The sequence below is a fragment of the Pogoniulus pusillus genome, chromosome 6 (genome assembly GCF_015220805.1).
Source record: "Pogoniulus pusillus isolate bPogPus1 chromosome 6, bPogPus1.pri, whole genome shotgun sequence".
Classification (NCBI taxonomy): Eukaryota; Metazoa; Chordata; class Aves; order Piciformes; family Lybiidae; genus Pogoniulus; species Pogoniulus pusillus.
In genome coordinates, this window is record NC_087269.1 from 15,571,999 (window position 1) to 15,599,637 (window position 27,639).

The 27,639-nt window shown below is 52.0% G+C and overlaps 2 protein-coding genes across 5 annotated transcripts in view; one reads left to right on the forward strand and one right to left on the reverse strand.

Moving 5' to 3' along the window:
• Nucleotides 1–202: 202 nt before the first annotated feature.
• Nucleotides 203–17,290, forward strand: ABCC2 (ATP binding cassette subfamily C member 2). Its single transcript, XM_064145613.1, has 32 exons — nt 203–244; nt 757–930; nt 1,340–1,465; nt 2,436–2,570; nt 2,976–3,098; nt 3,441–3,496; nt 3,737–3,968; nt 4,552–4,730; nt 5,285–5,462; nt 6,070–6,324; nt 6,442–6,507; nt 7,023–7,160; nt 7,507–7,653; nt 7,942–8,026; nt 8,106–8,172; nt 8,368–8,494; nt 8,668–8,844; nt 8,939–9,106; nt 9,411–9,597; nt 10,432–10,564; nt 10,989–11,097; nt 11,367–11,586; nt 11,921–12,075; nt 13,009–13,164; nt 13,267–13,466; nt 14,091–14,217; nt 14,697–14,798; nt 14,902–15,045; nt 15,305–15,463; nt 15,719–15,885; nt 16,043–16,237; nt 16,683–17,290. The coding sequence occupies exons 1-32, from the start codon at nt 203–205 to the stop codon at nt 16,810–16,812; spliced, it is 4,659 nt and encodes a 1,552-aa protein (XP_064001683.1). The 3' UTR covers nt 16,813–17,290.
• A 711-nt stretch (nt 17,291–18,001) lies between these two features.
• The window catches only part of DNMBP (dynamin binding protein), a 31,050-nt gene continuing 21,412 nt past the window's right edge, over nt 18,002–27,639 (reverse strand). For all 4 annotated transcript variants that reach the window (XM_064144636.1, XM_064144639.1, XM_064144637.1 and 1 more), the window contains 13 exons: nt 27,259–27,446; nt 26,565–26,664; nt 25,925–26,072; nt 25,328–25,345; nt 24,498–24,697; nt 22,484–22,614; nt 22,138–22,242; nt 21,803–21,931; nt 21,062–21,394; nt 20,452–20,634; nt 20,120–20,318; nt 19,596–20,023; nt 18,002–19,228 (listed from right to left, as the gene is read on the reverse strand). In XM_064144636.1, the coding sequence (XP_064000706.1) occupies nt 19,043–19,228; nt 19,596–20,023; nt 20,120–20,318; nt 20,452–20,634; nt 21,062–21,394; nt 21,803–21,931; nt 22,138–22,242; nt 22,484–22,614; nt 24,498–24,697; nt 25,328–25,345; nt 25,925–26,072; nt 26,565–26,664; nt 27,259–27,446 (2,348 nt within the window). In that variant the 3' untranslated portion in view covers nt 18,002–19,042. The remainder of the gene's footprint in view (nt 19,229–19,595; nt 20,024–20,119; nt 20,319–20,451; nt 20,635–21,061; nt 21,395–21,802; nt 21,932–22,137; nt 22,243–22,483; nt 22,615–24,497; nt 24,698–25,327; nt 25,346–25,924; nt 26,073–26,564; nt 26,665–27,258; nt 27,447–27,639) is intronic.

A 27,639-nucleotide genomic window follows, 5' to 3' on the forward strand; every position in this document is an offset into this window, starting at 1 on the left:
CATGCAGTTTCCAAAGCCCTCTTTGTCAGTGCTTCGATTTGTGAGGTTGTGCAATGGCAACAAGTTAACAATTAACTGTGTGTCATCAGCAATTTTGTCCCAACACCACTTAAGAGTGTGTGGAGACTTTTGTCCCAAGCATCCAACAGAACTCTCACAACCAGGCAGAGCGAGTGGAAGGAGCTGCTTTCTCCCATGAGCCATGTCAGCAGCCCTGGAGGAGTTCTGTGGCTCCGTCTTTTGGGTGAGTGGCTGCATCACCTCCATTGCCTGTCCTTGGGATAGGATACTCAAGAGAAGAATGATAGATCCCAAGGCTCACAGCTTGGTCAGCCAGTGGGATCTAACTTCCAGCAGTCAGCAGAGGTTCTAGTATTTACCCAAAACTGCCATGGTACTGCCTGGATGGAATCCATGAGACAGTGATGCAAATGACAGCTCCTTGAGCGAGACATGTCCTATTTTAGATCTGTAGCCCAGCAGGGAACACAGGATGTCCTTCATGGACCTCTCAGGGGGTAACTAGAGTCCAGCTGGTGTGGGTCCAGCAAGGAATAGTTGTAGGGGAGGCAAATAGATGTGTAGGGGCACATCATCTGGGACCTTGGATAAATGCTGAAATGTTCAGCTGGGAAGGTGAATGTTGAGGAGGGGGTGTGATGGGGTTGAGGAGGGTGGGCAGGAGCTATAGGAGGGCTGGCTGTTGTGTCATGAGAAGCTGCGAGAGACTTGACTGTCTGTCCTTGCTCCCCTCAGAATGACTCCTACCTCGCTCGTCCAGATGCTGATCTGCCTGTATGCTTCCAGCAGACCGTGCTGGTCTGGGTCCCCCTTGGCTTCCTCTGGATTTTCGCACCATGGCAGCTCCTGCGCATGTGCAAATCCAGAACCAAGAAATCATCTGTGACCAAACTATACATCATTAAACAGGTAGAGTGGGGCCTTGGGTGGGGGGCAGAAAGGGCAGGCTGGAGCAGCCTAGGATGGAGGAGAGGTGAGCAGAAAGTCTCTGGGCTGAATTCAGGTGTGGCATAGAGAGGTAAGAAGTGTAGGAGAGAAGGAGTAATGGCCTAGGGCACTATCTGGGACAGATATGTAAAGAGAGGCCCAGGAAAAAGCAGTCTGTAATCCTTCAAGCTTAAAACTATGCCAGTGCTCCTGTGGAAGTGATGCAGCTTCACAGAGACCTAGAAAGCTCTCTTGACCATGTTTGGGTTGGAAAGGGTGTAATGGAGTATGCGATACAGTGCTTTTACACACAACTATGTTGTCTCCCAGTGGTTCCCAGTGTCCACAATGGGCTGGGTCTCCCCTCATGTCTGCTCTTCTCTCCCTGCAGATGCTGACTACTTTACTCGTGCTGGCAGCGGTGGCAGAGTTGGCCCTGGCATTTGTAGAGGACACAGAGCAAGATCCCCTTCCAGCTGTCCAGTACACAAACCCCAGCCTGTACATAGCCACCTGGGTAAGGATCACCTGGTATATGTGCAGTGTGCCACAAAAGAGACAGGGTGTGAGAGAGCAGAACCAAGCAGCAGAAAACATCCCATAGCTCAGAGACCAGCTGGAAGTTGTGTCCACAAGAGAAGTGTAACCTGAAAGATGGATAGAGGCTAGCCCAAGGCAATAGGGTTGAGGGTAGGTGTCTGTCTGTATGGTGCTCCCTCTCTTTATCCTTTAAACTGGATTGTACTATGTCTGTGAGAGTAGCTGAGCTTTCTGGCAGAAGCCTTACTAGCAGCAATGTGGATTTCACAGGACTGATTGCACAGTGTGAACATCAGACCATGGCTTGCTGCTCCGGTGTCCCACAGCTTCCCATGGGTTGCTCCTTAGTGTTGTTCAAAAATGTGAGGAGGGCCACATGGTACAGAGGCAGAAAAGGAAGTTAAGGACTAAGGGGCTCTTAGCTTGGCGGAAGTTGCAAGTACCTTGTGTGAGATATGAGTTAAGCCAAGTCTTAACAAAGCCAAGAGGTGCGCTCAAACGGCCGTTGTTTGCTGCTTCTGTGTTTTGCCATGTCACTCGGTTTCACGTGCAGAGTTCATGTGAGACTGTCAGCCAAGGGGACTGCCTAGAGAGGCTGCATTGCTGGGTGTCTGATCTGACTTTAGTTCCAGGACTGCAGTCAATATGCAGGAGACAGAATGTGATAAGAACAGATAAAAAGAGAAATAGTACCCTGCTGTGATGTCAGGGTGTCCTATGAGAAGCCTGATCTGTCTTCCTGAAATAAACCTTTGCCCTGTGCAATTGAATCACTTCTGTAGGGCCAGCAGCAACTTCAGGTACTGGGAGCTTGTTATCTCCAAAACAGACGATCCCAGCAGATTACATGTGCTGGCCTCCTGGCACGCATGCTCCAAACACACATTTAGAGCTCTGACTCAGTCCTGCAGCCCTGCTTGAACCTCTGTATGTTTTCCTTCCCCTAGCTCCTGGTTCTACTGATTCATGATGTGCGACGCTTCTGCATGCGCAGGGACTCGGGAGTACTTTGCTGCTTCTGGATACTGTCCCTGCTCTGTGGGATATTGCCGTTCCAGTCTCTTGTCCGGAGAGCTCTGCAGGTGGGGTTTGGCAGGAAGCTCTGCTCTTCCCCATGGTCTTGTTCTATCCCCGAAGAAAGTCCCTTCAGACTTCATCTCTTGTCAAGCTCTCAGTAGTATTACTGAGGTCGTAGCTGCCCTAGGGACTGTGGGAAACCAGAAGAGACCTTAGAAGGAATTGCTGTTTGAATTCATCCTGTCTCTTTGAGGAGACATAAGCTCTCCAGGACCAGTTTCTCCCCTTACGGACTTACAGGATGAGGTCCTGCAAAAGCAGGGATGGGTGGCAAAGGGAAGCTGAGTGAGTTTTGCACTGCTCAATTTGGCTCATCCATGTTCACGGTGCTGGGGATGGATCTTCTCTCTGAGTGCAAGATGGCCTTGAGACAAGCTCCAGCAGTCACTCTGTGTTCTCCATTCCTTCAGGCACCAATCTCCGATGTGCCACGGTTTGCCCTTTTCTTCGTCTCCTATGGGCTCCAGCTGCTTCTCTTCGTTGTCTCAGGATTCTCAGATGTTGCCCCAGAAACAAAGGAAATCAGCAAGAAGGTGTGAGGCCCCTGTGGGAGTGGAGATGGGCCTTGGGCTACCACATCACAGCTGGCGCTGCATGGTGCAGGGTGGGCTCCATGCAGGAATTCCTCATGACGCCTGTGGGAGGGAAGACCCGAGGGCTTCTGCAAGGGGCACAGCAAGAACTGGAACCTAGAGCCTAGGGCATCAGCATGTGTGTCCAAGGGAGCTGCTTCTGGCTGTGAAATGAGATTCATGGTGCTGGAGCTGGCACAGTTTGAAGTCTCTGGGGTTTCTCTGGGGTGCGGAGTCAACTCCTGTCAACACCACTCCTCAGCACTAACAACCTTTGGGTGTCCACTTTGCTTTGTACCCTAGAACCCCGAAATGACAGCCTCCTTCCTGAGCTCCATGACTTTTGAATGGTACTCCAGGTGAGCAGGGCTCCATGACAAGTTGGGCTGGTGAAATGTGGGGATGCTTTAGGATTGGGCCAGTGCTGGTTCAGGGAACCTGCAGTGCAGGCTGCTCAGAATTAGTCATGAGAGGCACTGCATTCAGTGCAGTCTGAGCTCAGAGCCAGGCTGGATGTGAAGGATCTGCATTTGCTTCAAGGATTTTCCCTTAGGTGTAGTGTAGGAGTCTTGCTGAGAGGCTATTTCTCTACTCCACAGCATGGTCTTCAAGGGACATCGCAAGCCTCTGGAGATGGAGGATATTTGGGAATTGAAGAGTAAAGACAAGGTTCAGGCCATTTACACTACTTTTGAGAAGAACATGAAGACTGCAGTGAGGAAGGCCCAAGCAGAGCTGGAGAAAAGAAAATACAAGAAAAGACGTCGAGAAGGTGACCCAGACCATGGGAACAATCTCAGCAAGGCTCAGAGCCAAGACATCCTGGTGCTGGTAAATCCCTTCCTGCTCTTGGCCTTGTGTTGAACTGAGATACCAGTCCAACCTTGGAGAGTAGGATCACCTCACCTCTCTGCAGCTCCCTTTGTTGAGTTTCCCCTCTGACTCTGCTTGGCCAAGGGAACCCATGACAGGATTTTTCCTGTCCTCAGCACATCCCCATATTTGGAGAAACCAAGAAAGTCTCTGTCCTTCTGCCCTACAGAAGGACAGGAACCACCTTCAAGTCTGCAGTACAAGCAGCTCCCTTACATCTGTCCTTCTTAACGCAGAAATCTCCCATAATGAGGCCAAATTGAACATCATTCTGTGGTAACCCCTGGCCTCAGGTTCTTTCCAGCATGCCTGACTTTTGGCTTGAGAGGTTTGGGCTGATCTGGGGTTTGCAACAGTTGTCTTTGTTGTTCAGGAGAGGTGTTAGCACTGAAGATGTATGACTTGAGCAGAGATCAGCAAGAATTAACAGGACAGGAGTTAAAGCGAATCTTGTGTCTGTGATGCTGCCCTGAAAGCCTTCTTCCAGGAGCAGGAATCCTGCACAACCAGCTCCTTTACTTCTTTGCGTGCTTCCCTCTAGGAGGAGAAGCGGCCAAAGAAGAAGAAGGGAGACAAAGGAGACTCTGGCTCTCAAAAGGATTTCCCCAGGGGCTGGTTGACGAAAACACTGGCCAAGACCTTCTGGCAGAACCTTCTGGTATCAGTGGCTTTCAAGCTGGTGCATGATGCTATTGTGTTCATCAGCCCTCAGCTGCTGAAGTGAGTCCTTTCTATGCTCTGTCCTTGTCTATGCTCTGTCCTGGCTTTTCACCTAGCCTCATCACCTCCCTGTGTGCACTGTATCCAACCCTATCATCCCGCTTTCCCAACCACACCCCCTGGGGACTTTTTATGCTCCCATCAAAGGTGTGAGAATGTGTTAGGTCACAGATTAATAAATAATTGATCTGAGCTGGCTCCCAGCTCTTACCGGTGATCTCTTGCTCCCCACTCCCTGCATCCTTCCTGGAGCAGGACTGACTCTTCTTTGGGGCCCTTTGTAAGTCAGTCCATCTAATCTCAACAGGACCTGCCTGGTTTGTTTTGCAGAGTCTCTGTGGATGATCTGACACTAGTGACCCACTGTGAAATGCAGTGTCCCTTACAGAGCAGGGACACTCAGCAGAACAGGGGTCTCCAAGCACTACTTAGCACCAAGTCAGCTGTCTGGAGCAGGTCTCCTTGATCTCGCGAGGATGCTCTCCTTGCACTGGTTTGGAGCATCCTGCTTGGGTCTGCGGGGTGGGGTTCTCATAGGCTGCTCTGCCCTCCAGGCTGCTGATCGCCTTTGTGTCAGATGAGGAATCCTTTGACTGGCAAGGCTACTTGTATGCCACCCTGCTCTTGCTGACGGCGCTGATCCAGTCCCTCTGCCTGCAGCAGCACTTCACCTTATGCTTCCAGCTTGGCATAAATGTGCGTGCCAGTCTCATCGCTGCCATCTATAAGAAGGTTGGTATGGCCCTCGCTTATCTCCCATTGGCTTCCTCCAAGGTGGGCTGGGGATGCTGGCATCTGTTGCCTGGTCCTATAGGTGGTTGAGGCCCCATCCCTGGAGGTGTTTAAGGCCAGGCTGGATGGGACTCTGGCCAGCCCAATCTAGGGCAGGGTGTCCCTGCTCATGGCAGAGGGATTGGAACTTGGTGATCCTTGTGATCCCTTCCAACCCTGACTGATTCTATGCTCCATCAACCTGGGGCAACAGGTGTGTATGACCTTTACTTACTAGGAAGACAGAGAGAGTTTGGCTTGTCAGACACCCACCCGGTGCTAGGGACACTATGGGTGCTAGTTCTACCTGGGATTTGGGTGCTGTGATTGTGTATTTGACATATCCTGGAGAACAAGTAAGGTTTCTCTTCAGAGCAGTGCACCGCCTTGGGCAGCTGCCACTGTGATTCCTGAACGAGGAAGTGTTTCTTTGCCCACAGCATCCAGTGCTTCCCAGTGTGGAGGCAGTGACGACAGCAGCCGCAGTCAGCAGAGGGGTACCAGAAGCAAATTCAGGAGCCAGGCTGCTCCCAGACCAGCTTCCAGTGACTATGTTTATTCTCTCCAGGCACTCACTCTGTCCAGTGCCACCCGCAAGGAGTCCACAGTGGGAGAGACTGTGAATCTGATGTCAGCTGATGCCCAGAGATTCATGGACATGGCAAACTTTGTTCACTACCTGTGGTCAGCCCCCCTGCAAATTGTCGTGTCCATTTTCTTCCTCTGGCAAGAGCTGGGCCCCTCTGTCCTGGCTGGCATCGCAGTCATGGTGCTGCTCATCCCTATAAATGCATTCCTGGTCGCCAAGTCCAGAAATATCCAGGTCAGTGGTGGGCACAAGATCCTCCCTTCCTGGCCTTGTAACTTGAGACCCTTTGTTGTTCCACTCACTCATTTTAAACACTCCCCTACTTTTCCCTGTTATACTACTCATCTGTAGGTGAGAAACATGAAGAACAAGGATGAACGCATGAAAATAATGACTGAAGTCCTCAGTGGAATCAAGGTGAGCAGTGGAGCAGAGATCCCCTGAGCAGCTGCTGCACCCTTGAGTGCACTATAGTTGGAGGCAGCACACCTCTCTAACCCTACAGAACCAGCATTAGAGCTGAGTTTGGGACTTATGTGTTTGGGGGGGCCAAGCCCCAGTCCCTGCAACTCCCTTGAGTTCCTCAACTTTTGAAAGGTTGACTGGGGAAGAGCTCTGGGAACCCAGACTTTGGAAACCTTGGAGCCAAGAGAAAGTTTTGTAGGGGTTTCTCAGATGGCTGTGGTGGTGAGCAGGTTGCTGTGGTGACAAGGGGCTGGCAGTGACCAGTAGGCTGAGGATGAAGGAGTGGAAGTGCTATGGGGAAGTGCTACAATCCATAAGACAGGACAGGAATGTGGGCAGAAGAAGTGGCCAGATAGAATTCTGAGCAAATCAACTGCTGGTGATGGAGGTGTTGGCCACTAGCAAGCTGAATGTGGAGGTGGACATTCCTGTGCGGCCAGAGCCTGTTCACCCTGCTTCTCCCACAGATCCTAAAGCTGTTTGCCTGGGAGCCCTCCTTTGAGAAGCGAATCAATGAGATCCGAGGACATGAGCTCAAGGACTCAAAGAGCTTCAGTTACCTGCAGGCAATCTCTATCTTTGCTTTCACGTGTGCCCCCTTCCTGGTGAGTACCAACAGGCCTGGGGATGGCTGCTCTTTCCTCAGAGCTGGTTGGGGTGTGTCCAAGGGGATGGGAAAGATTTGGAACCTTGGCTGGAGTGCCTGTGCAGTGAGAAAGGGCCTGGCTTACAAATGCATGGGGTGCACAGTTTAGTCCTTATTGTTTGCAGGAGAGCTGTGGTGAAAAGTGGTCCCCTCAAGGTTGTGAGATGGGGCCCAGAGAAGAAGGGATGCAGGAATGGAAAATGTCCCTAACCAGCAGTTAGGTAGTGCTGAAGCCCTAGGGGATGGTGACACTTTGGGCTGTGCACAGCCACGCTGATGGTGATTTCTCCTGTGGTCTGTCCCAGGTCTCCTTGGCCAGCTTTGCCGTCTATGTGCTGGTGGATGAGAACAACATCCTGGATGCGCAGAAGGCCTTCACTGCCATCTCCCTTTTCAACATACTGCGCTTTCCCATGTCCACACTGCCCATGGTCCTCTCTTCCTTGGTGCAGGTCAGCCCTCGCACAGGGCAAGGGGTGTAGGGGGATTTTATGATGCCTCAGCTCAGACCAGCACATGGGCTTTAGGTGTGCGATGGACCTGGGCCTTGGATACGCAGGAGTCAGTGCTTTGGGCTCTGCTGGCAGCAGGGTGGGACAGGACTTACACACATGCCATAATCTTGGGACTCAGAGGTTGGGGCTGCTGCTTGGCTGGGGGTGTGCTCTTCTTATGGGGCTCCTGCCAGCCCACACAGTGGTACCCCATGCCCACATGCCATCCTCTTTCTGCCACGGCAGACCAATGTGTCAACTGCAAGGCTAGAGCGCTACCTGAGTGGAGAAGACCTGGACACCTCAGCTATCCACCATAACCCCATTGCAGGTAGGCAAACCTCCAGGTCACTCCCTGTGGGTCACAGGCTGGCCCAAACCTGGGCTGAGGGTTGGCTCTCTGTTGGCAGGCAATGCTGTGCGTTTCTCAGAGGCCACCTTTTCCTGGCACCAGGATGGCAACGCTGCAATAAGAGAGTGAGTGTCCCGCACCAGTTGGGGTCAGATGGATGGGCAGAGGGAGTCTTTCTGCGTTGCTAGTTGGGGATGGCAGTCACCTCTTGGAGTGCTGCTAGAGGCAAGTGCCCCAGGGACACTGCTCTGTGCTGGTCCCATGCAGGAGATGGCAGGTGACCTGGCAGTGCTGCTTCCTCAGCCCTCATGTCTTTGCAGTGTCACTCTGGACATTGCACCTGGAAGCCTGGTGGCAGTGGTGGGGGCTGTGGGCTCAGGCAAGTCTTCACTGGTGTCAGCCATGCTGGGGGAGATGGAGAATATCAAGGGACACATCAACATCCAGGTAAGAGGTATTGGCTGGTGCAGGGGACTGTGGGGCTGCTTGGGAGCTCAGTGGGGAGGCAGCAAGGCAGGTTTGGTCCCAGAGCAGTGGCTCAGGGTAAGGGTAGGCTGCAGGAGGTGGCAGTATTGAGGCCGATACTCTGACAAAGTAGCTGTTCTTGCATCTCTTTCCAGGGCTCCCTGGCCTACGTTCCTCAGCAGGCCTGGATCCAGAATGCCACACTGAGAGACAACATCCTTTTTGGGTCAGAACTGGATGAAAAGAGGTATCAGCAGGTCATCAAGGCCTGTGCCCTTCTTCCAGACCTGGAACTGCTGCCTGCAGGTGACCAGACAGAGATTGGAGAGAAGGTATCAGCACTGTACTCTGTGGGTTTCCTGCAGCAGAGGACAGACTTCTTGTTCTGTCCCAGCCCAGTGCTCAGAGAGGTCCCTTCCCTTCCAGGGCATTAACCTGAGTGGGGGCCAGAAACAGCGAGTCAGCCTGGCCCGGGCAGTGTACAGCAACGCAGACATCTACGTGCTGGATGACCCACTGTCTGCTGTGGATGCTCACGTTGGCAAGTTCCTCTTTGACCATGTGCTGGGGCCAAAAGGGCTGCTGAAAAATAAGGTGAGCAACCATGTCCTCCTCTCTGCCACTGAGCCCCGCAGGAATGGTGCTAGTGCAGTGCTGACCATCTAAGGAAGGCTGAGGTTGTTCGCTTGGTAGAGAGACACAGCTGTTTTGAGGACCTCTTCCTGTGTTTTTCATGTGGAGCTGCAGCAGGCAGAAAAGGCCTCTTGGGTCCCCAGAGGGGTGCCCTGTATCCCATAGCCAGGCAATGATAAGTCCCAGGGGTGGAGAACCTGCAGGTCCATGGCTGGAGGGTGAGGAGTGCTCTGATGCTTACTACCCTGCAACCACTCTGTTGCAGACACGGATCTTGGTGACGCACAATATCAGTTTCCTGCCCCAGGTTGATAACATCGTGGTGCTGGTGGAAGGAGCAGTGTCTGAGCATGGCTCCTACAGCACTCTGCTTGCAAAGAAAGGGGCCTTTGCCCAGTTCTTGAGCTTGTATGGCAAACAGGAGGAGGATGCTTCAGAGGAAAATACCACAGGTACTGAAAACACGTTGGGAATGCAGCAGTTAGAGGGGCTGTGCATGTATTTCAGGGCTATGATCTGTGTTGACTCAGCCCAGGCCACAGTGGTGGCTTCTGTGAATCCTTCCTAGCTTGTGGGAATTGCCAGCACAAGGACCTTCTGCCTAAGAACTACAGCTAGGCATTGTGTTGAACAACCATTGAAGGACCTGTCTTACTTTTTCATTCACTTTTTAGTTCCTTTATGTTTATGGGTCACATAATCTTATGTGGCAAGAAGTTCAGTACCTTAGTGATGCTGGGGTGAGAAAGAACCTTTTGTTCAATCTAAACATGTAGTCAGATAACATTTCAGCTTCATCATGCTCCTTGATGCTATGGGGAGGAGTGGCATTGACTCAAATGGATATGCGCCTGGGCTCAGCCTAGCTGTCCAGCTGGAGCCTGGCTACTCTCAGTTCACCTTCACAGGACTCATCTCCACCTGCTCACAGAAATACTCCTAAACAGAAGTGACATGACCTACTAGATTTTGCACCTACTAAAGTAGCACAAATCTTTGCTTGAGGTCCTACCACTGGTACTAGGATAAATCAGCAAGCAGGAATTGCCTCCATGCAGGCTTTTCACCCTGCATTTCCTGTCAAGTCTGCCTCCAGCACAATGAATTTCTTCCACCTCCTGTTGTGCTAGGCTTACAGCAGGACTGGGGAAGGTGTGATGTGTGGAGATAGGGCACAGCCTGAGCCTAGGATGTAGGGTGAAGCTGAATGCAGCAGAGATGTGATGCATGGGATCTGCTCTCTCCTCAGTGCCTAACCTTACCTTCCCTCATCCTTGTGCTTGTAGCTGTTGCTTTAGCTGGGGATGAAGAACAGGGTGATGAATACCTTGAACCTTTTGTGGAGGAAGGCCCTGATGATGTGGTGACCATGACCCTGAAGCGAGAGGCCAGCATCCATCAGAGAGATCTCAGTCGCAGGTGGGAACTTAAATTGAGCTCTCAGCTTTCTCCCCTGGCCCCTGCATTGCTCCCTAGGAGAATGGGGCCTGAGGGCTTCCTTTGGGGGTTCCTGCAGAAAAAGGGCTGGGAGCCTCTCTGCTTGCTCCTATTACCAGCTGGGATGGGTCAGAAGAATCTGGTCTTGCCTTTACTCACATTAGTGTGTCACGGCCTTACCCTGCGGTCTTCTTTGGAACTCTGCTGGTGGCTGGTTCCACTTTGGCCACAAGGGCTGTAAGTTCCCAGGTCTTCCACAAGGCTCGTTCAAAGCTACTCCAGTCTGAACACTATTTCCCAGAGGACTCCAGCATGGGAGTCTTAGTGCAGCATAGGGAATGGACCACCAGGAGAGTAGGACCCATCCAGTACCCCATGACAAAAAATGCCTATCTCCTCCCCACAGGCTTAGTAAACGCAGCAGCACCAGTTCCTGGAAAAAGGCCAAGCAGGAGCCCCCCAAGATGCTGAAGGGCCAAAAACTGATTGAGAAAGAAACTGTGGAAACTGGCAAGGTGAGGAGGACAGATGGATGGATGCATGTTCACTGTACTGCCCTGGCTCAGTGTTACAAGACACTGCCTGTCTCAGAGCAGCTACTGGTGGTTAGTTGTGACTCCACTGCAGCCAGAAGACACTGAAGGAGACAGAGCTGCCTGGGACTGGTGGGCAAGGTGGTATGGAGGGGAGCACTGTGCGCAGCAAGATGGGAGTTCCAAGACCGTACTGAGTGCCACTGACCGTGGCTTGCTGGGCAGTGGTGACAGGCTGAATTGTTCCACAGGTGAAACTCTCCATGTACCTGGGGTACCTGCGTGCTGTTGGGTTTTGTTACTCTCTGTGGATTGCCATGGGCTATGTTGCACAGTACGTTGCCTACGTGGGAACCAACCTGTGGCTCAGTGCCTGGACTGATGATGCACAGCACTATGTGAACCAGACCTATCCTGCGTCGCAGCGAGACCTGCGGATTGGTGTCTTTGGGGCACTGGGGATGTCACAAGGTAAGTGTGGAAGCACAGGGGATCGTGCTGACCTCAGCTATGTGGTCCAGAAGGAACAGGGCTTGCAAGAAGCGGGAGACTCAGTACTGTGTTCTTAAGCAGTCTTCTTAACCAGATAGTGCCAGAGCCTAAGTCTTTCCAAAAGGTCTACCCTTCTTTCATTGTGGTGGGACATATTTACTGGGGCCAACCAAACAGGTGTGATGCAGAACTAATGAGTGGCTCATTGCAGAGCTGCTGGTTTGGAACTGCTTGATGTGTTCCTTGAGCGAAAGGGTGTCTGTGGATGGTGACACACAGGAGCCTTAACGACCACCCTGTGCTCTCCTTTCAGCTCTCTTCTTGCTCTTTTCAACTGCCCTGTCTGCTGAGGGTGCCACCCAAGCCTCCCAAGTTATGCATCAGCGACTGCTCAGCAACATCTTGCATGTACCCATGAGCTTTTTTGACACGACCCCAACTGGCCGCATTGTTAATAGGTTTGCCAAGGTAAGAGAACACCCTGAACATGGAGAAAGAGTTTGTTTCAGCACATCTGGAGAGCACTGGGTAGTAACATAACTGTGTTGCTGCTTAGCCTGCACAGATGAGCCCAGACCAGAACCTGGAAGAGACCAGAAAGGTGTGAATGAAAGGCTGACCATGGACAAGCCGCATCATGGGCTATACTAAGAGGACAGTGGTCAGCATATCACAGGGAGTAATGATGTCCTCTGCCTGGTGCTAGGGAGGTTATAGATAGATATTTTACCCTGTTTGGGGGTGACTTGGTCAGAAGGATGTGGAGAATCTGAAGAGCATCCACAGTAGATTGCTGTAAGAGGTAGGAGGTTAGAGCTTATGTCCTGTAATGAGATGTCATTCTGGTTTTGGACTCTTAGCAAAATACTCAGTCTTCACTCATAAAGAGAAAATGAGAAAGGAGAAAGAATACAGATACGTAGTTTTAAGTGTGCTATCACTCCACTTCTTCCTTTGGTGCCATCTCTGGATTCTTGGGAATGAAAATCTCTCTTGCTGAGTGTACTCTCAGATGAGGGAGTTTGCAGTACCCATCTAGGAGATGGGTGATGACCAACCAGAGACCTGAATGCACCTGTGTGGACTTGGAGTCAGCCCTGTCCCTCTTTCTGCCTTAATTCATGCTCCTGTATTCTGGATCCAAATGAAGATGCAGTTCCCCAAAGCTGCTCTGTGCAACAAGGGAATATTACAGAAAGCTCCTCTGCCAAATCATCTGATGCCAAGATAAGACCTGGCCCCAAAATGGGGTTGTGACCCTATCACCAATTTAGTGTCAGCCAATATCCATGGAAGCGTCTGGCACCGTGTTACCACATGAATGTGTAGGACCCCTGTAGGTGTGGGGTCTTTGGGTTTCTCCCTCACTTACTGGTTCTTCACCTTCTTTATATATTCCAGGACATCTTCACAATAGACGAGACCATTCCCATGTCCTTCCGCACCTGGCTCAACTGTTTCATGGCCATCATTAGCACGTTGATCATGATCTGCCTGGCCACTCCCTTCTTTGCTCTCGTTATCATTCCCTTAAGCATCTTCTACTATTTTGTGCTGGTGAGTAACCAGGGCCTGAGAGAAGCTCCTGCTCAGCTTAGAGCAGGATCTTTGTTGCTGCTGGACTTCATGTTAGTAACTAAGCTGTGTCTCTTGATTCAGCGCTTCTATGTCTCTACATCACGCCAGCTACGGCGTCTGGACTCTGTCACCAGGTCTCCCATCTACTCCCACTTTGGTGAGACAGTGTCAGGCCTCCCTGTGATCCGGGCCTACGGACACCAAGAACGTTTTCTGAAGCAAAATGAGATCACCATGGACATAAATCAGAAAAGTGTTTACTCCTGGATCATCTCAAATAGGTGAGGTCTACTCCTTATGCCACAGCACAGCCTGCTACACCTGCTGCCCAGGGTCTTCCTGAGGGAGGTCCCTGAAATGCTGCAGTCCTCTCTCTTGATCTCAGGATTAGGAGTCTGTGTAGGAACTAGGGGAGCTTGGGATAGGGACACCATCTGTGGGAAGGAGACATTTTGGGATAATTTTGAACACCTGAGTGTGGTCCCCTACAAAGTGTGCAGAGCCCAGACAGGGTAATCTGCACTGCCAAGGGCTGAGTTGCTCTTGATGGGTTCTAGGAAGAGGCTGATGCTGCAAGGCAAGTGGGAGTGTAATGGGGGGGGGGCTGTCTGATGTTGATGTGTCACTGCTATATACTTTAGAGGTGTGAGTGCTATACAGTTGTGACTCCTCTGATATGTGGACCCACCAGCCCAGGACTCAAAGACAGGCAGATAGAATGAATCTGCTAGCAAAACTGGATGCCAGCCACGTGCTGTGTAGGGGCAGATACCGTGTGTACACCACTGGGCTCAGGGCTGGGTGTGCAGACATGTTTGTGGACTGCTGGTCTTACTGGCAGGCTCTCTATTGGACTCAGGCAGATGCCTCTCCCATCACCTCACAGCAATCCTTTACTGCTCCAGGTGGCTGGCCATCCGTCTGGAGTTTGTCGGGAGCCTGGTGATCTTCTTCTCTGCGCTTCTTGCAGTGATTTCAAAAGGCACTTTGGAAGGTGGCATCGTGGGTCTTTCAGTCTCCTCTGCCCTCAATGTGAGTCAGAATCACAGATTACTAGAGGCTGGAAGGGACCTCCAGAGATCATCGAATCCAATCTCCCTGCCGAAGCAGGATCAGAGTCAGTGAAAGCTTTTTCTTTTTCCAGGACATGGCTACTCCTGGTAGCTCTGGGCTGGCTGCAGGATGCTGCCTTGCTTTCAGCTCTGATCCATGGAGAGGGGATTAGCTGGGGTGTTTCATCACCTGGGGAACTACTATGGAGCCAGGGGAGCGCACATCCCAGTGTGAGGTGAAATACTTGCTGCCGTGGGGAGGAGGATGGTCCTGTTATGGATCAGAGATGCTGCAGCAAGCTTTTGAAGGGCTGGGGAAAGTGTGCTAAGGATGGGGAGTGTAGGGAATTGAGGACCAGGCCAGGTATTCTTGTGTCTAGGTTGAGTCCCTGAGCTAAGGTAGAAAGTGGCTGTTCCTGAGTCACATAGAGCAATGCATCTTCTGGCTCTGCCATGCAGGTGACACAGACACTGAACTGGCTGGTGCGGACGTCCTCAGAGCTGGAGACAAATATTGTGGCTGTGGAACGGGTATACGAGTACATGAGGGTGAAGACTGAGGTGAGGAGACCAGGGTCCAGGCAAACACTAGCTGCACAGATCGGTGCGAGCCAGCATCATAGAGTGCGACCAGCCTAACGCTTCTGTGCCCCTGTGCCCCCAGGCTCCGTGGGTGACAGAAAAGCGCCCGCCCCATGGCTGGCCCAGCAAAGGCACGATCCAGTTTGTTGACTACCAAGTTCGTTACAGACCTGAACTGGAGCTAGTTCTTCAGGACATCACCTGCGATATTGGGAGCACAGAGAAGGTGAGGACCTCTCTGCCTCTGCCCTCACTACATTTGTTCCAGAGTGACACTGTGTTCCTGTCCTCCGCCTTCAGTCTGCGGGCTGGAGAGGGCTGGTGGCAGGATGTGGATACTCAAGTCATGGGGCAGGGACCGAAGGAGACAGAGTGGGAGATGGTGATTGGAGATGCAGGATAGGAAACCCCACCAGAACAAGAGGGAGAGCATCTGCTTTATTCTTTTCAGCCCTGGCAGCTGATCTAAATAATTGCTTCCACAGGTTGGGGTTGTAGGTCGGACTGGGGCTGGAAAATCTTCACTCACCAACTGCCTCTTCCGGCTGCTGGAGGCTGCTGGAGGGAGAATCATCATCGATGGGGTGGATATAGCAACAATTGGCCTCCACGACTTGCGTCAGAACCTCACCATTATCCCCCAGGTGAGCTGATTCCCACCTTTCTACATCCCACTGCTGCACAGCCTCCCCAGGCTCTGTTCTCTGGGTGATGCATTGCCATCAGTGCATTTCCCCTTGGTGCTGTGGAGACTTCCAAGGGCCCGTGAGCATGCTTTCACCACTGTCCCTTCCTAGTTGCAAGCAGTAAGGTGGGCAAGATGTAGCCAACCTCAGGGGCCTGGAGCCATCACCCGTGCTGAATGGCTGTGGTGTGGCTGACCATGCTGTTCCTGACAGGACCCCGTGCTCTTTACTGGCACCCTGCGGATGAACCTGGACCCCTTTGACCAGTATACAGATGAAGAAATCTGGAAGGCTCTCGAGCTGGCCCATCTAAAGAAATATGTGCAAGACCTTCCTGAGGGCCTGGTGCATCTTGTGAGCGAGGGAGGGGAGAACCTGAGGTGAGCAGAGAAGCAGAGGCAGATGACCCAGTTGGGGGCTGGCTAGGGAGTGCTGGGTTGGCATGGCATTAGAGTCAGGGCAGCAAGTGGCAGTAGGCTTGCAAGTGCCCAACACCTCCTCTCTGCTTGGTAACTCATGTTCCCCACCTTATCTCAGTGTTGGGCAGCGACAACTTGTGTGCTTAGCCCGGGCCCTTCTCCGCAAATCCAAGATCCTCATCCTGGATGAAGCAACAGCAGCTGTAGATCTGGAAACCGATCATTTAATCCAGACAACGATCCGGAGTGAATTTGCTGACTGCACTGTTTTTACCATTGCCCACCGCCTCAGCACCATCATGGACAGCAACAGGTACCATGGGGCAGTACCATGGGGTGAGGACCTGGGAATCTGGACTCCTAGGATGGGGTGAGAGGTGGCCAGCAACAGAAGCAAGGACACAGGCAGAGGAGTAATGTGAATGCACTGCTCAGGAGAGCAATATACAGATCTAGGGGAGCAGAAGGGAGGGTGGGGAAGGATGGCCATGCAGCAGTTATGCAGTAACCATTCCACAGTTTGTGGGGGTTTCAGAAGATCTTTTTTTACTGCAACAGGACATAAAAGTGTTGTTAACACCTAATGTGCATCACTCCACTAGCACAGGGAGTTGTGCCATTACGTCTGTGCTAGAGAAGGTGAACCGCATAATGTGGCTGCAGGAGGAGTGAGGGTTGGTGGGGGCTGTACTGCTGGCACCACCAGCACTATCTGCTCGGATCCTGGGAGCTCAGGCCTTCTCATTCCATACTACCAGGGTGATGGTGCTGCAGGCTGGGAGGATTGTTGAATTCGACAGTCCTGAGGAGCTGCTCAAGAAGCAGGGTGTCTTTTCTGCGATGGCAAAGGACGCTGGCATCACGGCTACGGAATCCACCATGCTGTAGGCGGAGCGGAGCAGTATGTGGGTGTGTGTATGGGCAGCTCCCTCATGCTGGTGTTCACCGAGAAGGCACCAGCACTTCCCTGCAGCTGGGCTGCCCAGGAATTTCTCTCTGCAGCTGGGAAGTAGAGAGGGTCACTTCTCTGTCAGGGGCAGAGCATCTGGACTCGAGTGAGCTGTTGACCTTCCTACCACACCTTGCCTGCTATGCACATGCAAGCCTGGAGCTGCACAGTTTATTTCAGAACAGAGAAGAAAACTTATCTGCGGGCAGGGAGACCATGACTCACCTCGGGGGTCATAGTTTTCAAGTTTTCATACTTCATCATGATACATGAACCTAGATGTTTTTGCACTGTGGAATGAGATTTACAGCTTAATTGTAATAATTTTTTTACGTTTTTGTAACTGTTTCTGGTCTTCCAACTAGAAGTCTGACTTTTAAGGCACAATGAATAAATCTCAATTTACCTTTCAACGTAGCTAGAGTTTGGGGAAAACTGGTAACACAAGTTATGCACATACATGTGCGGGGGGGGGGGGGGGGGGGGAATCCCAAGTCCACTGCCATGGCTATACCTAGGCATGAACCAGGGAAGATGAAGGCAGGACCAGCCTGTCTTCCCTATGGCTACAGCTCCCTTTGTGGTATACACAAATGAAGCAGTCCAGGGACTACTGTAGTCACTGGTGGGGCAGATTTTGGGCTGTGACTCCAGGCAACAACCCTGATTGTCATGGAGACAAGCTGCAGAAGTGCAGACAGGGAGTGCATGCTAGACACACACTTTGGTGACTAATGTCGACAACCTCTTCGCCTTTTGGGGCATGGCCCAGCTGCTGGCACAGGAGGTGCCTTTGCCTATTATACATGCTGCATACCCATCTGCAGCAAGGCAAACCCCTTGCTCTGGCTGTAGCAAGAGGAACACAAGCCCCACTCACACCTCCACCGAATCCCAGCAGGGAGGGTGAGGGGTAAGTGCCATCACTTCACCTTAATCTGTGAGGTTTTCCTAGTGCCTGAGCTGCACTTGAAATCAACTGAAAGCAGAAGCCTGCTGAACCCCACAGAACGGTAAATGTTCTTCCTGGCCCTGCAGGGTCTGCATGAGATCTGTGGGCCTTGCCCCCCTACCCAGCACTGGCCAGGCACCTCCCAGCTCTCCCAACACTTGCACAGGCACATCCCATACACAAGAACAAATCTTTATTTACACAGCAGCAGTACAGGGCATACAAATACCCCAAGAGAAGAGAGATTCCTTCTTTTAGGGCACGGCAGCAGCAGGCAAGACATCACCCTAGGAAAGGGCACCACCTCACTCCCAGAACATCAGTGTGGTCTCCAGTGCCCTTTAGGAAAGCACAGGTGAGGCAGTTTTGGTCAGAGCCTCCAAAAACCTACGCTGAAGGATAGCCTGTGCTTTTCTTTGTGCCCTACCCCAGCTCAGAGCAGCTAGGTGGGTGTACCAGTGCAAACATGGGTCTTCAGCACTGAAGATACTGCACTGACAAGGGAAGATGGTATTCTGGACTTCCATCTCACCTAGAAGATGAAAATCTGATGGCTGGCACTAGCAGCAGAGCTGGGGGAGGCTTGAGCCTCTGCAAGACTGAGACAGAGATGAAGCACCCGTTGGAACCTCTGCTGTGGGGGGTTTCAGAAACCAGGCTCCATCACAGCCCTGGAGCTCAAACCACTCCCCGTGAACCCCAGAGCTGCTTCCCCAGCAGTGTGTAGATGGGTATAGCTCTGTGGTCCTGCAAACAGGGGAGACCAGGTTGCTGCTTCTGCTGCTGTCACCACCAAGAAAGCACAGGACTCAGGTAGCTCTTAACATTACTTGATTAGAGACAAACTCCAGCAATTTAGCACTGGCCTTTGAGAATTTAAACCTACACGAGGTTCTCAGCCTTGGTCATGCCTTACCCTCTTGGGTGACAGCCCCAGGCTTTGCTCTTCTGCTCCTGGCTGGACACAGGAGGCTCCAACAGCACAGTTCCCATGCACTCGCACAAGCTGCTTGCTCCTGCCTGCCCTGCCAGCCCACCCTTTTTCCTACCCAAAAGGGGAGGTAGCAGCCAGCATGGTGGGGCCCAGGAGCACTGCACGACTGTGTGGACCACATCCTCAGGGTGAGCAGTGGGGGCTGCAGAGCTGGCCAGCCTCCACAGGTCCCTGGCAGTCCCAGCAGGAACAAGGCATGGGGTGCAGTCTCCTGCCTGCCACCTCACGTGTACTCAGTCTTCCGGATGTAACTGGAGGGCACGTAGCCCTGTTTCCCATGTGCCTCAGCCAGCCACCACTCCCGGTTGCCTGTGATGTCCTCAAACTGCAGGATCCTGAGTCTTTGGTTAGCTGACACACTCAGCTCATTGGTGTTTCGGCCTTTGAAAGTGTAGAGAGCATAGTAGATCTGCCACACAGAAGGAGAAGACAGCTTCAGTTAGGTGCACATGGAATATAGCCTTGCAGTCACACTGCATAGTAGGTGTGGGCTTTTTTGCTCCTCTCCTCAAAAACTGAGAGCCTCAGTCCCACACGGCTCTTTCCCAGAGCTGCTCTCACCTGCTAACCCACATTTGCAGTCTAGTTCTTTACCTCTGCACTTCTGCTGCTGGAAGAAAATGTCTTATCCTCTACCACAGCCCTCTGCAACACAGTAGCTTCCACCTCCCATCCCTCCCTGGTCACTGCCCACAGGAAAACAATTCAGTCCCAGCTCAAGTGAGGGTGTCAATCCTAGACACACCCCAGCCCCACTGAGGAGGCTGAGGGCTCACCTGGTTGCCCTCAGACTCGCTGCTCTCCAGCCCAGAGTCTCTATCCTCCGCTGAGGGCACAGGCCTGAGATGTGCTTTGGTGGGGTGTCCGCAGCCAGGGCGGCTGTAGCGGTGCTGAGATATCACTGTACCAGCCTCCAGCGAGGCTTTCCTGTCACCGGAGCCAAGTTGCAGCAGAGAGGAGTCTGTCTCTGAGGGGGCCTGTGAAGACTGGTACGGGTGTTCCACAGAGGCAGAGTCCTGCGGGGTTTTCTGAGTGAAGGTGACAGCCCCTGCACTGGGGCTGAAGGTCAGTGTGGTGTTGCTCTGGGGAGAGGAACTGCTGTGCTCCGACTCGTTGGAAGAGTGGCTGCCCACGGAGACATCTGACTGGCTGCGACGTTGATTGTAGGGCTTCAGAAAGGAGCTGTACACAAAGCCCTTAGTTACTGCAGAGAGGGAGAGGAAGTGAGCTCAGGTTTGTGCAGAGCGACCAGAGAAGAGGACTCACAGGCAGGCACCAAGGGCAGGGAGCAGCCACTTACCCCCATTGTCTATGAGCCAGCGATTCTGGCTGCCCATGGGATCTTTCTTTTTTATGACGCCCACAAGGTCTCCTTCCAGCAGGGAAACATCCAGGTCTTGGGCAGCGTTAAAATTGCGGTCTGCCTGGAACAGACTGTCTGGGGGATAGCGGGCCAGGAGGGCAGCTCGGATCTCATCTGACTGCAGGAAGTAGGTAGGCTGAGGAGGAATAAGGCAGTCACGATTGTCTGTCCTGGGCTCTACAAGCCTCCACATGCCTGGGTATAGGCTTGCCACTTGATCTGGACTCCCCACCCATGTCTCTCTGTGTAACAGGGCAGAGTGAACTCACCAAGCCAAGAAGGGGCTGCCGCCGGGCAGACTGGCGCTCCACACTCTTCCTTTCAAAAGACTTCTTGAGAGCTGCCTGGGACTCTGGGAAGAAGGTGAAGGCCTGGAGCTGCTGGAGAACTCGACTGTGCTCATCCTGGAAGATGGCAATGAGGTTCCCCTCCCTGCCGGACACCTTCAGCAACTAGAATCAGAGCAGTGTTAGGTGATAGCTACTGGAAAAAGAGCTACAGAAGAGACCATGTTAGATCCCAGGCCAAACAGGACTCTAAGTTCTCCCAGAGAACATTCATCAGCTCCAGATTTGCAGTCCTCTCTGAAGCCAGCTCTGAGTAGTCTTCACACTCATGATTTGAGATTCTCTAAGGCAAATGCTCTCCTGCCCACCATGCCAGGAGCAGCCAGAGCCTTCACCATCTCTAAGCACAACTGCACCATGACCCTGCAACCCCTGCCCTAACAGCACCCTACAAGAGCCCTCTCCAAGGCACTTGGGGCCTGAAACTATAACAGTTTCCCTTGCAATAGGACAAGGGCTGGAGAGGCTCCAGGACAGGCCCTGTGCACATATTATTGCTGCACTGCGTGCTGGCTGTGCTCCAGGAACCCACCGATAAGAGAGGCCTCAGCTCCTCCAGGGCCAGGCGCACAAAGTCGCAGTGTGCCTCGGCATAGCCCCTCAAGCAGCTGGCAAACAGCTCCTTGGCAAAGCGCAGAAACTTGGGCAGCTCGTCCAGCAGCTGGGCATTGAGAGCCTCATAGTTGTTGCGGGCTGACTGCAGCTCCTCCAGCGTTCGCTTGTCCTTCAGCTTCTCCGCTCGCTCTGTGCAGTTGTGGAAGTCAAGGAGCTTGTCGAAGCGCTTCTGCACCAGCTTGTGGGGCCCTGCAAACATGCTCAGCAGCTGGTTCAGGGGCGAGCTCACCAGCCGCTCCGTCCGCTCTTTCTGGTGGGCAGAGATGCAAAGAATAGGTGAGACGAGGTGCTCACCATGCTGTGAACACCAGCAGCTCATCCTCCAGCACACAACCTCCCTAGAACAGAACAGGGTCTGTTTCCCTGATGACACCCACCAAAATTTCAGAGGTCCCTTCCAACAGGAATTTTACTATAATCTTACATAAACGCACCAGTGTGGGCAATGCTATAGGATGTATATGAATTGCTCACAGAGAGCTGTGACATTTCAGGTCACACTGAAAAAAGGCATTACCTAACAGGCATGCTCAATGTGCATCAGAAGCTCTCAGGAGAGAAGAGACAAAGAGGAGTGCCTACACCTCTCTCAGGCTATGTTATCCTCCCAGCAGCTTCCCAGGGTTGCTCCAGCACACAAGGGCACAGCCTCACTCACAAAGTTGGAGAAGAGTTGGTCGCTGATGAGTCGATTCACTTTCTGGAACTGGTCCAGGTCTCCACTGCTCTTCTCTGTGCACAGGTCCCACATGCTCCCTGCTGCCAGCGCCTTCATGCAAGCTGACTCCTGCACCAGAGACACAGCCAGCACAGCTACGTTTGCTGCCCAGGAGAGGAGGCCTCCCAGGGCAGCTCAGACTCTGAGACCAGGCCCCTGGCAGTGCAGAGGCAAGGAGCACTGGCCAGAAGCACTGTAGGTATACAGCATGCAGGCAGGAGAAGGCAGTACATGATGAGACCCACGGGCTGGGCATCACAGGCGAAGTGACTCACCCGCACATGCTGCAGGTAGAGGGAAAGGTCCCGGATGAAGGACTTTATTAGCCGCTCCTGCATCCGGAAATTTTTCTCCAACTCTTCAAAGGCTTCATCTTTCAGCTGTGAGAAAAAAAATGTCTCAAGGGAGGCAGTGCAGGATTCCAGCACCAACTACAGTGGGAGATGCAGGACCTTCTGTCCAGAAGCTGGACAGTAGAGATGGGTAGTTCAGACTGTAAACTCACTGTGCCTTGCTGGCCTGGATCAGAGCTACTTACAGGGGAAGGGGCATGGAGGGAACAGCAGATACCACCAGAGATACCACAGGGTTTAAGGACACCAAGCAGCTGATGCACACTACCTGGGGCGCAAAGCCTGTGAGATGCTTTAGATGGCTGCTCACGCGGTTGGATTTCTTGATGATAGAGTGGAAGTTGAGCTTGGAGATCTTCTCCATGAGGCTATCCTCATCCCCTTTCCGGTACTTCAACACTAAAGAGATTGCCGTAGAAATCAGAACCACAATGTCCGTGTCTTACAGTGTCTTGTCAACAATCTCATTGCTGGCTCTCCCCTTCCCTAAGCCTCTGCGGTCCCAAGCATGTCATATATCATAAGAGACATAACATGCATCATCTTGACATTCAGCACTGTGCTACCTGTAATCCCCTATTTGGTTCTCAATATGCCCTACAGTTTGCAGACCCACTATTCAAACTCTTCCATAGAGCTATGCATAGCAGTAGTGTAAGATGACATAGGTGGTGTACAACAATCACTGGACATACAGGAAGTATTTATTTTACTTCCTGTGCAAACATGAGCAATCTTTTCAGGCAGTCTATGTCATATCAGCTTCAGTGGGGCTATGTGGAGAGAGTAAAGTGTAAGAATTGCAAGAGTCAGGAGCTTCCAAGAGAAAACAGGGAGGGTGGACAGCAGGTGAAAGGGAATTTTCCGTTCTGTTTAGTGTCAAGGAAACTGCAATTGGACACTGTGAGCAGTTTTGGTGAATCTACATGAAAAGAGATGTGGGACACCCAGAGGTCCTGACCCACAGAAGGAGCTCAGGCCCCATGAGGAGAGCTGGGGAAGCCAGGTGGGCTTAGCCTGGCTGGGAGGAGGTGGAGGGGGATCTGCTCACATCTGACAGTTACTTGAAGAGCAGCTACAAAGGTGATGAAGCCAAACTCTTCTCAGCAGTTCCAGGCAATACACGGAGAGGCAGTTATCACAGCTGGCACCTTGGGAGCTTCATGATGGACCAGGGAGCACAGCTTTATTGTGAAGGTGGTACAGCCCTGGCACAGCAGACAGGCTGTGAAATCTCCATCCTTAGGGGTCATAGAGATTCCCTCCAGCTGATGGCTGATCAGAACCAATGTTTGGGACAATTCTGCTCCAAGCAGAAGGCTGTACAAAAGATCCCAGAAGAGAAGTCTTGCAGCCAGCATCTCTGTGATTCTATATACAGATACATGTTCAAACTTAGTCTCCAAATTGCAGTACAGCAGAGACTGCCCTAGCAGATTAATTCCCGGCTTGTTTAAAATTGCATTTAACTTTAGATATCTATTATTTTCCCTTATCATACTTCTGTGTGCTAGTTTGAGCCTAGCTAGAACGTTTTGGTGAGAAGAATTAGCTTACAGGCTGTGAAAGGAAAACAAGGCTGCTGTCTACCTCGCTCATAGGCTTGCTGAGATGTGTAAGAATAAGAATCAAAACATAGGTTAAGCACTGCTGCTGGGGAACTGGCTGAGCTGCATTTCTCTTTAGCCTCTCTCTGTCGTTTTTTTAATTTCCTAATCCACTTTGCCTAACCCTCTGGCTGAACCTCCATTCTCCCTTGGGACTGGGGTAAGTTTGAGAGGGGCAGGGGGAAGGTGAAGGGGCGGTTGAGAGCCCCTCCTGGGGACTCAGGTTTCTGGGAGGGGAGTTGTGTTTCTGTATTACCTTTTACCTTGTCTATTTCTGTACATAACTGTATATACTGTAAATATCTGCTTGTATGTTGTGCTAGCTGTAAATAAATAGCTTCATTCAATTTCCAGAGCTGTCTGAGTCTAGTCTGGGTGATTTACAAAGTGGGGGGGGGACACACCACCCAAACCATGACATTTTGTTTTCACTGAATAGATGTGGTCAGCAGCTGCATACATTTCACACCTCTGTATCACAAGTCAGAGATATACTGTGTCTAGTACTGTATCTCCTGCTCAGTTTTCAAACATGCATCTCTTCTACTGCCCTTCTGTGAGGGCACAGACCCTGTGAACAGATTCTCTCCACCACTGTGGTTGCCAGCTAAGGCTCAGAAGCCAACAGATGCAAACCTCGACACACCCATTCCAGTCTCCTACCCAGCCACTCACCCAGATCCTTCCGGCGCTTGTATTCGTTGATGTTGACGTTGATTTCTTTAACTGCGAGGACAGCAGCTGTGAGCGGTGCCTTGTCAGGGTGAGCCTCGGGAGTAGCACTCAGCAGCTCCATCAGCAGCAGTGGGTACCGCATCACCCTTTGCACTGGCTTGATGAGGAAGGAGCCCAGGTTAATGTAGTTTGTGCAGCCCCTACGAATTGGAACAAAGGAGATGCACCAGATTTCAGTCCATCTCTGCCACAGAAATTCTGCTCCCTTAAACTCCAGCTAGACCCAGAATATTGATGCCTCTAAACCCACAGTACTTACAAGTCACATCATCCTCATCCCTGAACTCACTGCACTACTGAACCTTCAATGATCTCAAATCAACCCCAGATTTCCAAACCTCACTTATACCAGGTGATTCCAGCCAGAATCCTACCACCAGACCAAGCACAAAATCCCACAGGCATAGCCTCAAACAGTGTCGCTTGCCTGAGACTGTCCCATCCTGTCCAGACCTGAGTCTCACTGAAGGCCAGTGTGCTCAGGACTACAACTGGCACAAGGTTCTCCTGACTTCTTGGGGCTAATGACTCCCAAAGCCTGTTTCCTGCCCAAGATGTCTCTTCACCTCATCACCTGCCTGTGTTGTTTGCCTGCACAGCCTACTGACTGACTCTGTTGCAGTTGTGCCTCAGACACCCTGCTCCTCCCAGATGTGCCCCTGCAAGGCATTGTTAGGGCTCCCCAACATGCATGCAGCTAGTGGTGGGATATTAGTTAGAAGGGAGCAGCCAGGCCAGGCCAGATGGACGAGCAGGAAGGATGCACTTACCACTCACTGTACAGGCTCCTGTCGGCCCACAGAGTGCCAAAAAGCAAAGAAAAGCAATGGGTTACTGGGTGGCAAGTGTGCAATCCCACAGCCAGTGCCCTTACGCCACCCTGCAGTAATGCTGCCAGGGCAGCTTTGTCCCTCCCACAGCCAGTGCCCTTATGCCACCCTGCAGTAATGCTGCCAGGGCAGCCTTGTTCCTCCCAGGCAGCAGCTGGCACTGCTGGATCCCAGGGCATTAAGCTCCACAAGTTGTCCTGGAAATTGCCAAGCCAAGAAAAGAAGCTCCTTTCCTTATGAGCCATGGCAAGGCAGGGCTTGAGGAAAATGATCACTCAATTCAGAACATGTTCACTTTTCTGGACCTTGGTGACTTATGCTCAGTTTAAAGTGGCCTACACGTGTCCCAGTACTTGTACATTGAGGCAGAGGTCATTTGAACCTTGGCCCTAGTCAATATGCAATGACACAGCCAGGGCCTCTCAAGTCGCCACCTGAACTGTCCAAGCTCTGCTGGCACAAGGGTGGCAATGTTGGAGACTGACACCCTCCCCCCACAGTCCCAGCCTGGTGGCTGACACAGCCAAGGGCTCCAACCTGAGACTATCCAGCAGCTCCAGGAGTAGTTTCTGTATCTTCTCATCCTTCTCATAGGCTTCCAGCAGTGCGATGGCCTCATCATGGTTCTGGCAATACAACCTGTAGACACTCTCCAGCTCTGCACGCTGTGCCAGGAACACTGGCCCTGCAGACAGCAGCAAAGCAGGACTTAAGTGTCTCCTTGTCCCCAGCTGCCTCCATCAATGCTGGCATGTCTCATTCTACAAACATAGCTCAAGCAGACAGTACTACTAGAGCACTCAGGATGCTACCTTATCACCCACTAGCACAGAGCACTCAATCAATCCAGGTCTCCCAGGGGTGAGAAGCAGGGACACTGGTCACTGGAGCCATGCAGGGAGCAAAAGTACAGTCTGCCCAAGGCCTGAGTGGCAAAAGCTGGCAGTGCAGGAGTGTGGAGTGAGCAAGAGGCCATAGATGGTCACAGGCACAGTATAACAATCCATGGGGCAACACAGATCTCCTTGGCTTTGCCTCTGTACTGATGAGGGCAACAGAGAACAGAGGGGAGGAAGGCCAACCACAAAGATCCTCTCCCACCATTTAAACTGTTCAGCCTTGGCACCAGCAAAGCCCATCCCAGCCTGCTGAGAGAAAATTACAGCAGAATTCATACCGATGGCATCTGACGTCTCCAAAGTGGACAGCAGCTGCTTGGAGAAGCTAATTACCATGTGGATGTTTCCAAAAAGAGCCTCAAAATCTATGTTCTGCATCTGGGGAATGAGAAGAAAGATATCCTGGATGGGGGAACATGTCCCAGTGAAACCAAACAGTCCCTTCTTGCCCTCCTGCAACTCATCACTCCTCAGTTGCAAAACAATGACCTAGTGTGATCTCCTCCCATGACACTGACTTCTATACTCACTCCCTCATTCCTCAATGCACAGAAACTCTCACTCCTTGTATGTTCTGTCACAGTGTCCTCCCCTTCACCAGAAATTTGTCTCTATTCCTCTGTTTTTCTCCCTCTTCTTCCACCAACTCTCTCCCCATGTCAAGATCCCATCTTTTCTTTCTCCTGACAATGAATTTAACCTACAAATCAAATGAGTATTTCCTGCCCTAGGAAATTAATCTGTGATAGCTGTTGCTAGGCCTCTTTCTCTCAGCTTAGCAGGTTCCCAAAACAGATGAGCTATTGCTATGAACACAAAGAGCAGTGAGAACCATCCTGCTTCCTTCACTGTTGCTGAATTTTCTCTGTGGGTTCCCTTGATGCTGCATGACCATCTCCAAGAACAAAGTGGACTCAGTATTCTTGCTCCATCTTACCTATGCTGCACCACAGCCTGTCCCCCTGCTCCTACCTGTGCCTGCTGCAGAGGCACCATGATCCTCTCCACGCACATCTCCAGGTCTCTGATATAGTCGCGCTCTGTCTGGAGCAGTTCCTCAACAACCTTGGACCTCTTCTCCAGCATCCTCTGCTCTGGGCTCTCAGTGGCAGCGGAGGAAGTCTCCAGGGATGGTGTCTGGGAGGACAGGAGAGTCATCTCTGCAAGGCAAACAAGCAAGATCAGCATTCTCTTGCAAAGACAGGAGACAAACGGCAGCCGAATCGTGACACATGCAACCTGTAAGTCTGGCAAACAGAACTGCCGGACAGGCCTGTCCATGCAAGGACCTATCTGGAGAGGCAATCCTCGGCACTCAATGCTCAAGGACACCAGGGAGTCCCAGTCTGCTCC